This window comes from Pan troglodytes, chromosome 4, assembly GCF_028858775.2.
Source record: "Pan troglodytes isolate AG18354 chromosome 4, NHGRI_mPanTro3-v2.0_pri, whole genome shotgun sequence".
NCBI classification, from domain to species: Eukaryota; Metazoa; Chordata; class Mammalia; order Primates; family Hominidae; genus Pan; species Pan troglodytes.
Window position 1 is genome coordinate 169,739,352 of NC_072402.2, and position 14,596 is coordinate 169,753,947.

The window sequence follows — 14,596 nt, forward strand, 5'->3', positions numbered from 1 at the left end:
GGTTATATCTGTTTTCAGATTTCAGTGATCTAAGAAGTTACAACTGTCAAGCCAGTTTCTTGTGGATGCTAGAGATTACTTGGTATATAGGAACTGAGCAGCACACCATCAAGTCCCTCCTTACAGAGTTGTGAGAATGTATCCACGTTAATTGTATACGCATAGATACACATATACAGGAAGATGCAGTAAATTACTTGAAATTGACATGAAGAATAAATAGGTCCCTGTTCAACTACCTTGCTAATAATTATTTTTCCTATATGTGTATTTCCTTATTGAAAAGTGATTAGCATGATAAATATCCCACACCAATTGCTGTAATACTGAAGAGGGTCCCAGGAGGCTTCTCAAATCTTATTGGTTTTCTTTTTGGTGTGTGTTTCCCACGCCTGAATTTAAATTATGACATGCTCTCTCACACTGATTGGATCGTAGGGAAATGGACAGGGTACACACTTCCTTGCTCTGGGCTGGTTAAAGGAAAGTGCCTGTTGCATATGTGTATGGTCTCCCTCTCCAGCATCCACGTGTGAATTACTCTGTTGCAGCACTGGAATGGCTAATGCATCTGTAGGTAGTTCAGAGGCTGCTCATCTGGTGGGGGGGGTCTCGTCCCTTCTAATTCTGTCCTTCACCCCTGCTGCTGCATCCTGACCACTATGTCAAGGGCAATGGGCCAGACCTCCCATTCCTACTTGGAATTCCTACTTCTTCACCCAGCACCTTGCAGTCCTCACAGAGGTGACCTTTGGAATCAGAGAATGAGTTCTTAGGAGTGTGGAGTAGGCAATGGCAAGACAGTGCCATCTGGGATATCTGGGGTTGCCATGGAGCAAAGTCTCTCACTGGCCTCCTGCCATCACTGTGTTACATAAGTAAGCTGCAGAATCAAAGCAAGAAAGTTTACCTACACAAAAGACCAGTAACTGGGACACCATCTTACTAAATGGTGTGAGCCCTGTCCTCCTCAAAAAGTCAAAAGAGTCTGGGTGCAATGGCTCACGCCTATAATCCCAACACTTTGGGAGGCCGAGGCAGGAGGATCACTTGAGGCCAGGAATTCAAGACGAGCCTGGGCAAGTAAGTGAGACCCCTATTCCTACAAAATTTTTTTAAAAAAATTAGCAGGGTCCCAAATACTCAGGAGGCTGGAGCAGGAGGATCACTTGAGCCCAGGAGTTCAAGGCTGCAGTGAACCGTGACTGCGCCACTGCACTCCAGCCTCATCATTAAAAAAAAAAAAAGCCAAAAGAGCAACGAAGTTAAGCTCTTTCTTTCCATGAAAACTTCTTGAAGAAAAACACCCATAGAAAAAGATATTTGAAAAAACTGAATGTGAGCGGAACCCCAGGTGCCAGATCCCACGCTCTGCCTCAGCGTTCAGCGGCAGGCTCGAGAGCCTTCCTGGAACCCTGCTGGTGAGGAAGTCCAACTTTGTTAAGGGCAAGTTCTGGGAAAGGGTGAGGAGATCTGTGGCTTCCCCCAACCCCTCCTAAACTAGGCAACTTCCTCTGTCGCCTCCTCTCTCTCCCACTCTTATAAGTCCACACACACACACACACACACACGCACACACACACACACGGTGTGCACATGTGACAGGGCGCAGAGCCAAGGAGGGAATGGGCATCTACCCAGCTCTTATTCCAAGCAGATACTGGGTCTAACCCTGAATGTACTTCTCATTTAATGCTAAAACATCTATGTAAGGACAGGATGTTAACAGGATTATTAAAATAGCACACTCCTGCCTGTGGCCCACTGCCCTACGTGGTCTCTGCCTACCTGTCTGATGCCATCTTGTGCCAATCTCCCCTTTGCTTCCTAAGCTCCTGCTACATGGATGGTTTTCCAGCTCTTTGAACACTCCAAGCTCTTTCCCATACCTCAGGACCTCTGCAGGTGCTGTCCCACCCTCCTGGAAGGTTCTTAGGCCTGCCAGCATCCTTCTGTACCCAGCTTACATGTCATACACTGAGAGGCTTTCCCAGACCCACCTAAAACAGATCTCTCCAGATCTCTAGTCAGCCAGTCTATATGCTTCCCTAGCATGTTGGCAACTGTTTTATTTGTTCAATATTGGACTTTTTGTTTGTCTGGCTTCTCTGGAAATTAACAGATCTGGAAATTAATAGAATATATATATATATATATATATATATATATATATTTTTGAGATGGAGTTTTGCTCTTGCTGCCCAGGCTGGACTGCAATGGCATGATCTCGGCTTACTGCAACCTCCGTCTCCTGGGTTCGAGCAATTCTCCTGCTCAGCCTCTCGAGTAGCTGGGATTAAGGCACCTGTGATCATGCCTGACTAATTTTTTTGTGTTTTTAGCAGAGATGGGATTTCACCATGTTGGCCAGGCTGGTTTCAAACTCCTGACCTCAAGTGATCCGCCCACCTGGGCCTCCCAAAGTGCTGGGATTACAAGTGTGAGCCACGGCGCCCGGCTGCATTAAAATTTTTTTTATCTTGATGACTGAGTTTTTGGGTCCTCTGAAATGTGCAGGTATACCTCATTTTTTCATGCTTCACTTTATTACACTTTGCAGATACTGTCATTTTTACAAATTGAAGGTTTGTGGCAACTCTGTGTCGAGCAAGTCTACCAGTGTCATTTTTCCAAAAGCATGTGCTCACTTCCTGTCTGTTCACATTTTGGTAATTCTCGCAATATTTCACATTTTTTCATTATTATTATCTCTATTATGATGATCTGTGATGAGTGAGCTCTGATGTTACTCCTGCAATTGTTATAGGGTGCCACGAGCCCATATAAGACAGCAAACTTAATCAATAAATGTTTAATGTGATCTGACTGCTCCACAGACTGGCCTTTCCCCTGTCTCTTCCCCTCTCCTCAGGCCTCCCTATTCTCTGAGACACAACGATATTGATATTAGGCCAATTAATATCCCTACAATGGCCTCTAAGTGTTCACGTGAAAGCAGGAGTTGCGTGTCTCTCACTTTAAATCAAAAGCTAGAAATGATGAAGCTTAGTGAGGAAGGCACGGAGAAAACTTACTGGGTCAAAAGGAAGGCCTCCTACACCAGACGGTTAGCCAAGTTGTGAATGCAAAGAAAAAGTTCTTGAAAGATAAAAGTGCTACTCCAACGAACACGAATGATGAGAAAGCAAAACAGCCTATGCTGAGATAAACTTTGAGTGGTCTGGGTAGAAGATCAAACCAGCTATAACACTCCCTTATGCCAAAGCCCGATCCAGGGCAAGGCCCTAACTCTCTTCAATTCTGTGAAGGCTGAGAGAGGTGAGGAAGCTGAGGAAGAAAGGCTGGAAGCTAGCAGAGGTTGGTTCATGATGTTCAAGAAAAGATGCCATCTCCATAACGTGAAAGTGCAAGGTGAAGCAGCAAGTGCTGACGGAGAAGCTGCAGTGAGTAATCCTGAAGACCTAGCTAAGATCATTGATGAAAGTGGCTGCACTAAACGATGGATTTTCAATGTAGATGAAACAGCTTTCTGTTGGTAGAAAATGCCATCTAGGACTCTCATAACTACAGAGAAGTCAATGCCTGGCTTCAAAGCTTCAAAGGACAGGCTGACTCTCTTGTTAGGGTTTCATGCTGATGGTGACTTGAAGTTGAAGCCAATGCTCATTTACCATTTTGAAAATCCTAGGGCCCTTAAGAATCATGCTAAGCTGGGCATGGTGGCTCATGCCTATAACCGCAGTACTTTGAGAGGCCTAGGCGGGCAGATCATGAGGTTAGGAGTTTGAGACCAGCCTGGCCAATATGGTGAAACCCCATCTCTACCAAAAATACAAAAATTAGCCAAGCGTGGTGGTGCGTGCCTGTAGTCCCAGCTACTCGGGAGGCTGAGGCAGAAGAATCGCTTGAACTCGGGAGGCAGAGGTTGCAGTGAGCCGAGATTGTGCCACTGCACTCCAGCCTGGGTGACAGAGTGAGACTCCATCTCCAAAAAAAAAAAAAAAAAAAATCAGGCTAAATCTACTCTGCTTGTGCTCTAAAAATGAAGCCACAAAGCCCAGGTGACAGCACATCTGTGTACAGCATGGTTTACTGAATATTGACTGGCTTTATTGCAGTATTCGCTTTATTGCGGTGGTATGGAACCAAACCCACAGTATCTCTGAGGTATATCTGTGCCTAAGGTGACTGCCTCAACTGCTCAGCTGGCCAGGAACCCTGGCTCCCAGAGGCAGCTTCCCAAGGCCTCTGGGATGCCCCCGAATGTCATGCCCCCCATGGTAAAGTCTGGAATCTGGGCTCTGAGGTCCTCTGAGGACCACCCTCAGAGGCTGCTCATCCACTGCTACCAGTTGGGAGACTGGGAACAGCCTGGACTGGCGTTCCTGCCCTGGGGGCTTCCAGCCTGCTTGTCTCCTCCCTCCACAGAGGGAGGCATGGGCTGTTCTTTGACACTCAGATGCCTCTCTCCAGAGCAGCTCGAGAGATGTGCCTCAGGACCACATACCTCCTTCCATCCTCCCCTTCCCCTTCCAACATGGGGAGGAGGAGGAGGCAGAGAGGGTGGAGCATAGAGGACATGTTGTATGTGCCTACCCACCCAGCACCCACTTGCCCTTCTGGGAACAGCATCTCAAATTCCCCCGGACCACCAGCCCTTCCTTCTTCCCTGCTCTTTCTCAGCAGGGGTTGCTAAGCTGGGAGGATGTAAAGGAAGCTGCCTGAGGCCACAGGGTGAGGGCCTGCCCTGAGCCATAGCAACACAGAGGAAAGCAGAGTTCAGAAGATGGAGAAGTAGCTCCTCATGGCGCAGCTTGGGCACACAGATCCAGGCTCACCTGCTCCCGAGCTCTTCAGCTGTACCCCTCTGCTGCCAATGTGAGGTTGAGTTGAGGCCACGATCACTTGCAACCAAGAAGGCCCCTAATACTCCGAGATGCCCCTACCCCCACTGAGCACATACTCACCTCTTTCTTCATCAGTTTGAGCTGCTCTTGGAACCTGGTATAGTCCCGATCCTGCTCCAGGCGGATCCGCCTGGCCTCCTCCCGGCGGCGCACAGCATGGTCTTGCTCCATCTTCTCCACTTGCTGCTTTTGCTGACGCTCCAGGTTCTCTAATTCCGTGTCAAAGAACTTCTTCTTGGCCTGAAAGGAGCAGAAATTCTGAGAAACTCAGCGAAGTCACTTTATACCTGGGAGGGACATGGGAAGTGGAATGGGGAGAACTCAGAGCTTGTGATCAGACCCAAGCTTGAATCCCAGCTCTACCACCCCGTTGCCGTGTGACCTGGGGCAAGTTACTTAGCCTGAGTCTCCATTTCCTCATCTGCAAAAGGGAGACCAGACCATGTGTTGTTGCATGGTGCTCAATACAGGTTATTTCCCCTCTGGAGATCCTCCTGTGGGACTCAGGATCGCTGTGACCTTCACGGGATTCTGTGTTAACAAGTCACTGCCTAACAAGATCGGGAAGCCCCCAGGAATTGGGCAATTGTTGTGAATTACTCTCCACTACCCAATCATTCCCACTATGTAGCTTCCACTGAGAGAACACCTGGAGGCAAGAAGCCCTCCAGGGTCCCATCTTTTCTCACACTCACGTTGATTTCCTGTTCAAAACGTTTATGCATTTGCTCCAGCTGCAGCTCATGCTTGTTACTCAGCTGGGTCTGGTTCCGATGCTCTTCTTTCTGGAGCAGCCGAAGCTCTCGGAGTTCCTGGCGCCTGAAAGGTTAAAGGATACAGATATTTCACAGTAAGAAACTGGCTTCAGAGATCACAATATTTGCAACTTGGAACACTGAAGGTTGGATCATGGAGCAAAATCACACAAGTCTTGGGCACAGGCATGACTAGAACTCAGGCTTCATTTGATACTTATTGACAGACAAAACCTTAATAATCTTAATAAATAAAGAGTGCTTACAAATCAATAAAAAGGAAGATTATCCTAACCAAAAAAAGTGGCAAAGAACATGAACAGACATGAAGCAAAAGATAAAAAGAAATTTTAGAACCACCTATATAGATATGAAATACAAATGAAAAAGAAACAATTTCTTGATGTAGAAAACATAATGCAGAAAATTTGATGTAGAAACTACATTTTCATGATGTAGAAAATTTGATGGTAGAAACTGGTACATTTCTGGAGGACAATTTGGTAATAAGTTTATGTTTTTTGACATAGTAGTTTCCACTTCTGGATACTGATTTTACAGAAATATTTATAGATGCACAAAACCACTGAATAAGAATATTCAGCTTGGTGCGGTGGCTCACACCTGTAATCCCAGCACTTTGGGAGGCCAAAGCAGAAGAATCACCTGAGGTCAGGAGTTTGAGACCAGCCTGGCCAACATGGCAAAACCCCATCTCTACTAAAAATACAAAAATTAGCTGGACATGGTGGCACACGCCTGTACTCCCAGCTACTCAGGAGGCTGAGGCAAGAGAATCGCTTGAACCTGGGAGGTGGAGGTTCCAGTGGGCCGAGATGACGCCACTGCACTCCAGCCTGGACTACAAGAGTGAAACTCCGTCTCAACAACACAAAAAAAAAGAAAAAAAAAAAGAATAATCAGTCATTTAAAATCAATGTTATTTAGTAAAAAATTAGAAGCAAATGTCCATCAATATAGGTCTATGTAAATAAAGTATATTGATATGATGGAATTCTATACAACCTTAAAAAAATCAAGTTTTAGAAAATGTTTAATTACATAAGGAAACATATGTTAAAAATAATAATTCGGCTGGGCACGGTGGCTCATACCTGTAATCCCAGCACTTTGGGAGGCCGAGGAGGGTGGATCACCTGAGGTCGGGGGTTCAAGACCAGCCTGACCAACATGGAGAACCCCGTCTCTACTAAAAATACAAAAGTAGCTGGGTGTGGTGGTGCATGCCTGTAATCCCAGCTACTTAAGAGGCTGAGGCAAGAGAATCGCTTGAACCCGGGAGGCGGCGGTTGCAGTGAGCCCAGATAGCGCCACTGCACTCCCACCTGGGCAACAAGGGCAAAACTCTGTCTCAAAATAATAATAATATTTATGAACAGATATGGAGTAATCTCTAGGTAAAAAAAAAAAGCAAGATATTAAAGAATAGGTCTGTTATGCCACCTTATCTGGGAGAAAAAAGGACAACAAGGTCTCTGTACACACATATATGTATTGTTTACTTTTCTAGTATCTCTGGAAGGATTAAACCATAAAACACTAACACAGGAAAGGGAACTGGATTTCTGGTAGGAAAATGAAGAGGGAAATTTTTCACTGTTTATCTTCTTTCTTTCTTTTTTTTAATTTCGAACCATGGACCTTATACAGGTCGAGTATCCTTTACTGAAAAAGCTTGGGACCAGAAGTGTTTTGGGTGTCAGATTTTTTTAGATTGTAGAACATTATACTTACTGAACGAGCATCCCTAATCTGAAAATCTGAAGTCCGAAATGTTCCAGTGAGAATTTGATGTCAGTGCTCAAAAAGTTGCAGATTTTGGAGCATTTTGGATTTTGGATTTTTTGATTTGGGATGTTTAACCTTTATTACCTGCTAAAAAATATATAATAAAAATGTGACCTAGGCCATGCGTGGTGGCCCACGCCTATAATCCCAGTACTTTGGGAGGCCGAGTTGGGAGGATCACTTGAGCTCAGGAGTTCAAGCCCAGCCTGGGCCACATAGCGAGACCTCATCTCTGCCAAAAAACAAAAATTAGCCGGGCATGGTGGTGCATGTGTGTGGTCCCAGCTACTTAAAAGGCTGAGGCCGGAAGACTGCTTGAGCCCAGGAGGTCCAGGCTGCAGTGAGCCGTGACTACGCCGCTTGCACTCCAGCCTGGGCAAGAGCAAGATCCTGTGTTAAAAAAAGAAAAAAAAAATTGACCTAAGCCACATGCCCTAATTATATACATATATTTATGTTGTCAGTGTATGTGTGTACTCACAGAAAAAATATCAGAGGGATAAGCCCCAAGTGTTAACCATGTTTCTTAATGAGCAAATCCATTAAAAATTGCTATGTAGGCCGGGCGCGGTGGCTCACACCTGTAATCCCAGCACTTTGGGGGGCTGAGGCTGGCGGATCACTTGAGGTCAGGAGTTCAAAACCAGCCTGGCCAACATGGTGAAACCCCATCTCTACTAAAAATACAAAAATTAGCCAGGTATGGTGGTGCACGCCTGTAATCCCAGCTACTTGGGAGGCTGAGGCAGGAGAATGGTGTGAACCTGGGAGGCAGAGGTTGTAGTGAGCCGAGATCGCACCACTGCACTCCAGCCTGGGTGACAGAGTGAGACTCCGCTTCAAAAAAAAAAAGAGAGAAAAAAATTGCTACATATCATTTATATAATCAGAAAAAAAGAAAAAAATCAAACTACAGAAAGAACCTAGGCCTCCTGACTGAACTGGCGGCTCCTGGCGGCCTCTCGGGGTTGGGGTCCGTGAGGCCTGTGTCCTAGTCCAGTGCGGCACCATGCTGATTCCCATGAGGCCACGCTCTGACCCCGGTGGCCTTCCTCATGACTCGGAGGGGCCATAACTGCTCACAGAACTGCCCCCCAAGAGCAGCACAAGGAGGGGTTGGGCAGTGCAGCGAGGCCAAGAGCATTCTCTGGGGTCGCAGCGCCCCTGTGTGAATCTAGGCTCAGTCAGTTTTCCAGCTGGGTGCCCGCTCGGGGAGTCACTTATCCTTGTGGGACTCACTCCCTCCTCTGCAAAATGAGGCTAACAATCTTTACCTGTTGGGTCCTTTGAAGGATAAATGAGATGACACAGGTAAAGTGCCCACGTGGCACATGACCAGCACTCTGTAAATGGCAACTGCTCGAATTCTACCAAGGAAGAAGAGGCAATGGCTGCCCTGCCTCTGGGAAAAGCCAGAGGCGCTTTCTACAGCCACAGAGGGAAGACTGTCTGAGCCTCTGCTTTTCTGGAAAGTGAGAAGAGAGGAGGCAGTTTTTGAGAGTGTTAACGAGGAAATGGAAATCCTGACTCAAGAGAAACTAAGGTTTAGAGAAGAACTGACAAAAAGCCTAAAAGGAGTACAGAAAGAAGGCAGGCAGCCAGCTCTAGCACTCCCTGGCCCACCTGTGCTCTCAGAAGGAAAGGCAAGCAAAGAGAAGGCTGAGGCTCAAGAGCGAGGGAACGGCAGAAGCCGTTTTAGGGAAGGACAGGAGGGACTCTGCCCGGAAGCCTCGTCAGTCTGAGAACGTGATACATGCTCAGCCACATGGTTCAAATGCCTAGGTGTGACCCAATTCTCCAAAAACGCCAGGGGTGAGGTATGACCAGGGGCCTGGGCCAGCAGGGGATGATCAGGGCCTTCCACACCCCTGTGGTCTGGTGGCCTGGCCTAGTTTACAGGCGCTCAGACCTCCAGACCACGGCAGGCAAGCGAGAAAATCCCGGTTCCTGCCGAGCACCTCTTCACCTCCTCGAGGTCTCACCTTTTGACCCTGAGTAGCACACAGCTGCTCTGCTCAGGAGGAGGGTGGGGAACCACAGCCAGGGCCAGAGAGCACTGCTTCTCCATGGGGTGTGGCCAATCTAGAATTGATCCCTGAGAACTTCAATTGCCCAGAGGGGAGGTGATGGAAACCCAGCTCTTGAGGTTGAAGCTCAGAGTCCAGGGTGCCTCTCAGGTGACCATAAGAACAGAAGGTGGTTTCATCTGCCAAAGCAACCTGTGCCCTAGCCTCCCGACCCACACAGATGACACCAGTGTGTGTGTGTGTGTGGTGTATGCAGATACACTAGTGAAAAGTCTGTTTTTCCTCCCTCTGTCTCCTAGAGGGAGAAGAGATCCAGAACATCTAAAACTACTTTTATTTGGTTTTGGCTTATTTATTTATTTATTTATTTATTTACTTTTGAGACAGAATCTCACCCTGTCGCCCAGGCTGGAGTGTAGTGACACAATCTCGGCTCACTGCAACCTCCGCCTCCTGGGTTCAAGTGATTCTCCTGTCTCAGCCTCCTGAGTAGCTGGGATTACAGACGCCCGCCACCACAGCTGGCTAATTTTTGTAGTTTTAGTAGAGACCAGGTTTTGCCATGTTGGCCAGGCTTTTCTCGAACTCCTGACCTCAGGTGATCCACTCGCCTAGGCCTCCCAAAGTGCTGGGATTACAGGTGTGAGCCACTGCACCTGGCCTATGCTTTCATTTTTTACAATTTATTTTTTAAATTTATTTTTGAGAGATAGAGTCTTGCTCTGTTGCCCAGGCTGGAGTGTGGTGGCATGAACGCAGCTCACTGCAGCCTTGACCTCCTAGGCTCAAGTGATCCTCCCACTTCAGCCTCCCGAGTAGCTGGGACTACAGGTATGTGCCCAGCTAATTTTAAAATTTTTTTGTAGAGACACTAGGTTGCCCAGATGGCCTCGAACTCCTGGGCTCAAGTGATCCTCTCACTTCAGCCTCCCAAAGTGCTGAAATTACAGGTGTGTGCTGCTGTGCCCAGCTGCATGGTTATACTTTTAAAAAAATATGAATATTAGGCCGGGCGCGGTGGCTCACATCTGTAATTCCAGCACTTTGGGAGGCCGAGGTGGGCGGATCACAAGGTCAGGAGTTTGAGACCAGCCTGGCCAATACGGTGAAACCCCGTCTGTACTAAAAATACAAAAATTAGCCGGGCGTGGTGGCGGGCACCTGTAGTCCCAGCTACTCAGGAGGCTGAGGCAGGAGAATCGCTTGAACCCGGGAGGCAGAGGTTGCACTGAACTGAGATCGCACCACTGCACTCCAGCCTGAGTGACAGAGCGAGACTCCATCTCAAAAAATAAATAAATACATAAAATTAAAAAAATTTTAATTCACATATATAAAAATATGTGATTAATGTTCTAGAAATTTTCTCTACACTAACCATGAATTCACCCTGCAAAGGCCTGGCCCCCAGGGGACTCCGTGGCTCCATGGCCTCCCTAAGTGTTAAGCTCCCCCAACCCCTGCCAGCTACATGGTCCAGTGAAGCCTGAAGGAATTCTCACACACACAGACCCAGTTAGAATCTCAGCTTTACCCCTGCCTAACTGGAAGACCCAGGGCAAGTGACTTACTTGCCCAGAAATAGTGTTTCCTCATTTGTTTACAAAATGTGGAAATAGGGTCTCCCGAAGGAGGGCTGTAAGTGGGGGATGAACAACTGAAAAGTATAAAGCTGATCCTAGCAAACAGCTTTGCCTCACACCTTCCTCCCTGTTCCAGTCCTTTACCAGCTCACTGGTTTTGCCTCCAAAATGTAGGTCAAATCTGAGCATGTTTTTCCCTCTTCCCGGCCACTGCCCCAGCCTGAGCCCAGAGCCTGCCCATCCTAGTCAAGATCTCCCTCTCTCCCTCCACCAGTCCCTTAAACAAGCTGACTAGTTATTCCTCAGGGCCTCAGCAACTGCAATTTTCCCTGGGCTCCCTCAGCTCTCCTCCCCTCATCCTTTAGGCCTGGCTCAGGGGCTTCCCTTGGAGCAGCCTCCCCCACTCCAAGCACTCACTATCATGTCACCTGTTACTTCTTTCATGGCATGTACCACAATCAGGGATTATTTTGTGTACTGTATGTTGGCCCATTAGGTGTAAGTTCTACAAGGGCAATGGCCTTATCTATTTGGGTCAACACCTTGTCTCCAACCTGGTGGGTTGGTGGATACATGGATGGATGGATGGATGGATGGATGGATGGATGGATGGAAGGATGGATGGACGGACGGATGGTTAGGTAGATAGGTGGAGGGCTGAATGGGTAGATGAGTGGGTGGGTGGATGGATGACTGGATGGATGATTGGGTGGACAGATGGAAGTAGATAGGGAGTAGGTAAATAAATAGATGGGTAGATAAATGGATGGAAGGATAAAATGGACGGATGGGTGATTGGGTGGATGGATAGATAAACAGATGGATAATTGGGCAGATGAAGGGAAGGATGGAATGGTGAGTGAGTAGAAGGATGGGTGGATTGTTAGGTGGATAGATGGAAGGTGAGTGAGTGGGTAGATGAATGAGTGGAAGAGTGGATGAATGGATGGATGAATGGATGGGTGAATGACTGGGTGGATAGATGGATAGGCAGACAGGTGAGTAGGTGGATTGATGGGTGGATAAATGAATGGAAGGATGGATGATTAAGTAGATAGGCAGATGAATGGGTGGACAGTTGGATGGATGGATGGAAAGTTGAGTGGGTAGATAGGTGGATGGGTGGAGGGGTGAGTGGGTGGAAGGATGGGTAGACGGATGGGTGGATAGATGAATAGGTAGATAGGTGAGTAGGTGGATAGATGGGTGAATAAATGAATGGATGAGTGGATAGATAGGTGAACGGTTGGGTAGATGGGGGAGTGCAGGATCGCAGGCAAAATGAGTTTCCTTTTGTCTCCTTGATTCCCCCACTTCATGCTGTAGACAGACAGCCCTCTCACCAAAGGACCAATGCCCACTCCTCTTACCATAGCCCCACCCTGTTACCACCATTGGTGGCCCTTCCCAGGCTTGCCTGAGAAATCTCATCTCCTCATCCTTCTTCTCATCTTCGCTGATGATCTTGGAGGTGGTGATGCTCACCTCCACACCATCCACCACAAATTTGCGTGTCCGCTTGAGGGTTTTTTTGTACAGTTTCGGGTCCTGGCCAGGGAAAACCATTAGACAAGTCTCAGCATTTCAGCTAAGGACCCATGGCTGTCGCAGCAGGTGAGGCCACAGCTCTGCTGGGCCCACAGCTTCAGAACCACCCCCAGAGAGATGTGGCCATCCATCTTCCCTCTTGCCTCAACTTAACCTAGGAGCCGGGGGTTCTGAGCTTATCCCCTTGCCTTTCCCTGATCTCAGCCTTCAGAAACTGTGCTGAGGCCTCCCCTACCTTGCTGCCAGCACCTCTCATGCATCCAGGACATGGTGTCAGAAAGAGCCGCGTTCTTGCCGGGCACGGTGGCTTACGCTTGTAATCCCAGCACTTTGGGAGGCCGAAGCAGGCGGATCACAAGGTCAGGAGTTCGAGACCAGTCTGGCCAACACAGTGAAACCCTGTCTCTACTAAAAATACAAAAAGTAGCCAGGCATGGTGGCAGGCGCCTGTAATCCCAGCTACTTGGGAGGCTGAGGCAGGAGAATCACTTGAACCCAGGAGGCAGAGTTTGCAGTGAGCTGAGATCACGCCACTGCACTCCAGCCTGGGCCATACAGCTAGACTCCGTCTCAAAAAAAAAAAAAAAAAAGAGCTGAGTTCTAACCCTCACTGCACCACTTACTTGCTCTGTGTCTCTGGGCCAGCCCCTTGTCCTGTCTGAGCCTCAGCTTCCTCACCTGTTCAGGGAGGATAGTCACACTACTTGCCTCCCAGGGTGGTTGTGAAGATTCAATGAGAGAACACATGGCAGGCACACAGAGCAGTGCCCGCTCCCAGCACATGTTCCATGCTTAGCATTTCTTTCTGACAGTTATTACTGCAGACCACACACAATCCTCGCGCATGGTGCCAAAATCCAAAGGAGCCCAAAAACCAAAGGCTGTTTTCATAACTGGTTTGGTAGCCAAAGCTGACCTGGACTGAACTCCCCACCTGCTGGGAGTCACCGTGAGATTACACATAATCGTCATCTTTTCCTGTGAGTAATCACACACGCCACAAGTGATTGTGCAGGTGCCACCTGGGATCCTGGAGGTGTTTGTGTGTCATAATACGTGGTACCCTCTGGAAGTTCTCAGCTCTGATTCTGAAGGTGTCCCCATAACCCTCCCGCTCTGCCCACTGCCTCTGGCCTCTTGGTTGGTTTCAAAGGCTCTTTTTTTTTTTTTTTTGAGATGGAGTCTCGCTCTGTTGCCCAGGCTGGAGTGCAGTGGCGCAGTCTCAGCTCACCACAACCTCCGCCTCCTGGGTTCAAGTGATTCTCCTGCCTTAGCCTCCTGAGTGGCTGGGATTACAGGTATGCGCCACCACGCCCGGCTAATTTTTTAATTTTTTAAAGTAGAGACAGGGTTTCACCATGTTGGTAAGGCTGGTCTCGAACTCCTGACCTCGTGATCCAACCGCCTCGGCCTCCCAAAGTGCTGGGATTACAGGTGTGAGCCACGGCGCCCGGCCTGAAGACTCTTTTTGGTGTAGCCCAGCCCTGCCTTCCTAACACGGGGCCTCCCAGCCCCTGAAAGAGGAGTGAGGAGCCAGCGTGGCAGGTCTCTTGACCCCTTGAAATCTATGCTGAGCTCCACTCCTGCTGAGTCGAGACGGGCAGACTGTTTTTGCTCCCTGAGGTCTGGGCCCCTGTCTCCTGCCCATGGCACCTCGCCCAGGGGCTCTGGACAGCATCAGCATGGACCAGCATGCCCGACTCTCATCTCTCTATGGTGACCAGCTCACATGTGCCAGGACCCAGTCAGGATGGGTCAGGCCAGCAGTGAGAAGTAGAGGCCGGCAGGAGTGAGAGTGGAGGGGAAGAAAGGGCACCCACAGCCACAGCCCTCTGCTGAGAACTGCTCCTGGCCAGGGGGCCTCCATCCCTGAAGGAACAGGCTCCTAGTCACGCCAGGGGGTGCTGGTGCAGCGGAGGACTCTCATCAGAACGGCCTGAGGTCCCTGACGCAATGCAGTCAACCAGAAACATTCTCCACAGCCTTGAGAAGAGCAGGGGAGCCCC

At 48.5% G+C, this 14,596-nt stretch overlaps 1 protein-coding gene across 2 annotated transcripts in view; it reads right to left on the reverse strand.

Annotated features, from left to right (window-relative positions):
- Nucleotides 1–14,596, reverse strand: part of STK10 (serine/threonine kinase 10) — a 144,869-nt gene that overhangs the window by 34,233 nt on the left and 96,040 nt on the right. For both annotated transcript variants that reach the window (XR_010157046.1, XM_016954200.4), the window contains exons 10-12: nucleotides 12,460–12,590; nucleotides 5,564–5,687; nucleotides 4,929–5,108 (exon numbers count right to left, since the gene is read on the reverse strand). Coding sequence is in view for 1 of the 2 variants with exons in the window: in XM_016954200.4 (XP_016809689.3) it covers nucleotides 4,929–5,108; nucleotides 5,564–5,687; nucleotides 12,460–12,590 (435 nt within the window). In the remaining variant the exon portion in view is untranslated. The remainder of the gene's footprint in view (nucleotides 1–4,928; nucleotides 5,109–5,563; nucleotides 5,688–12,459; nucleotides 12,591–14,596) is intronic.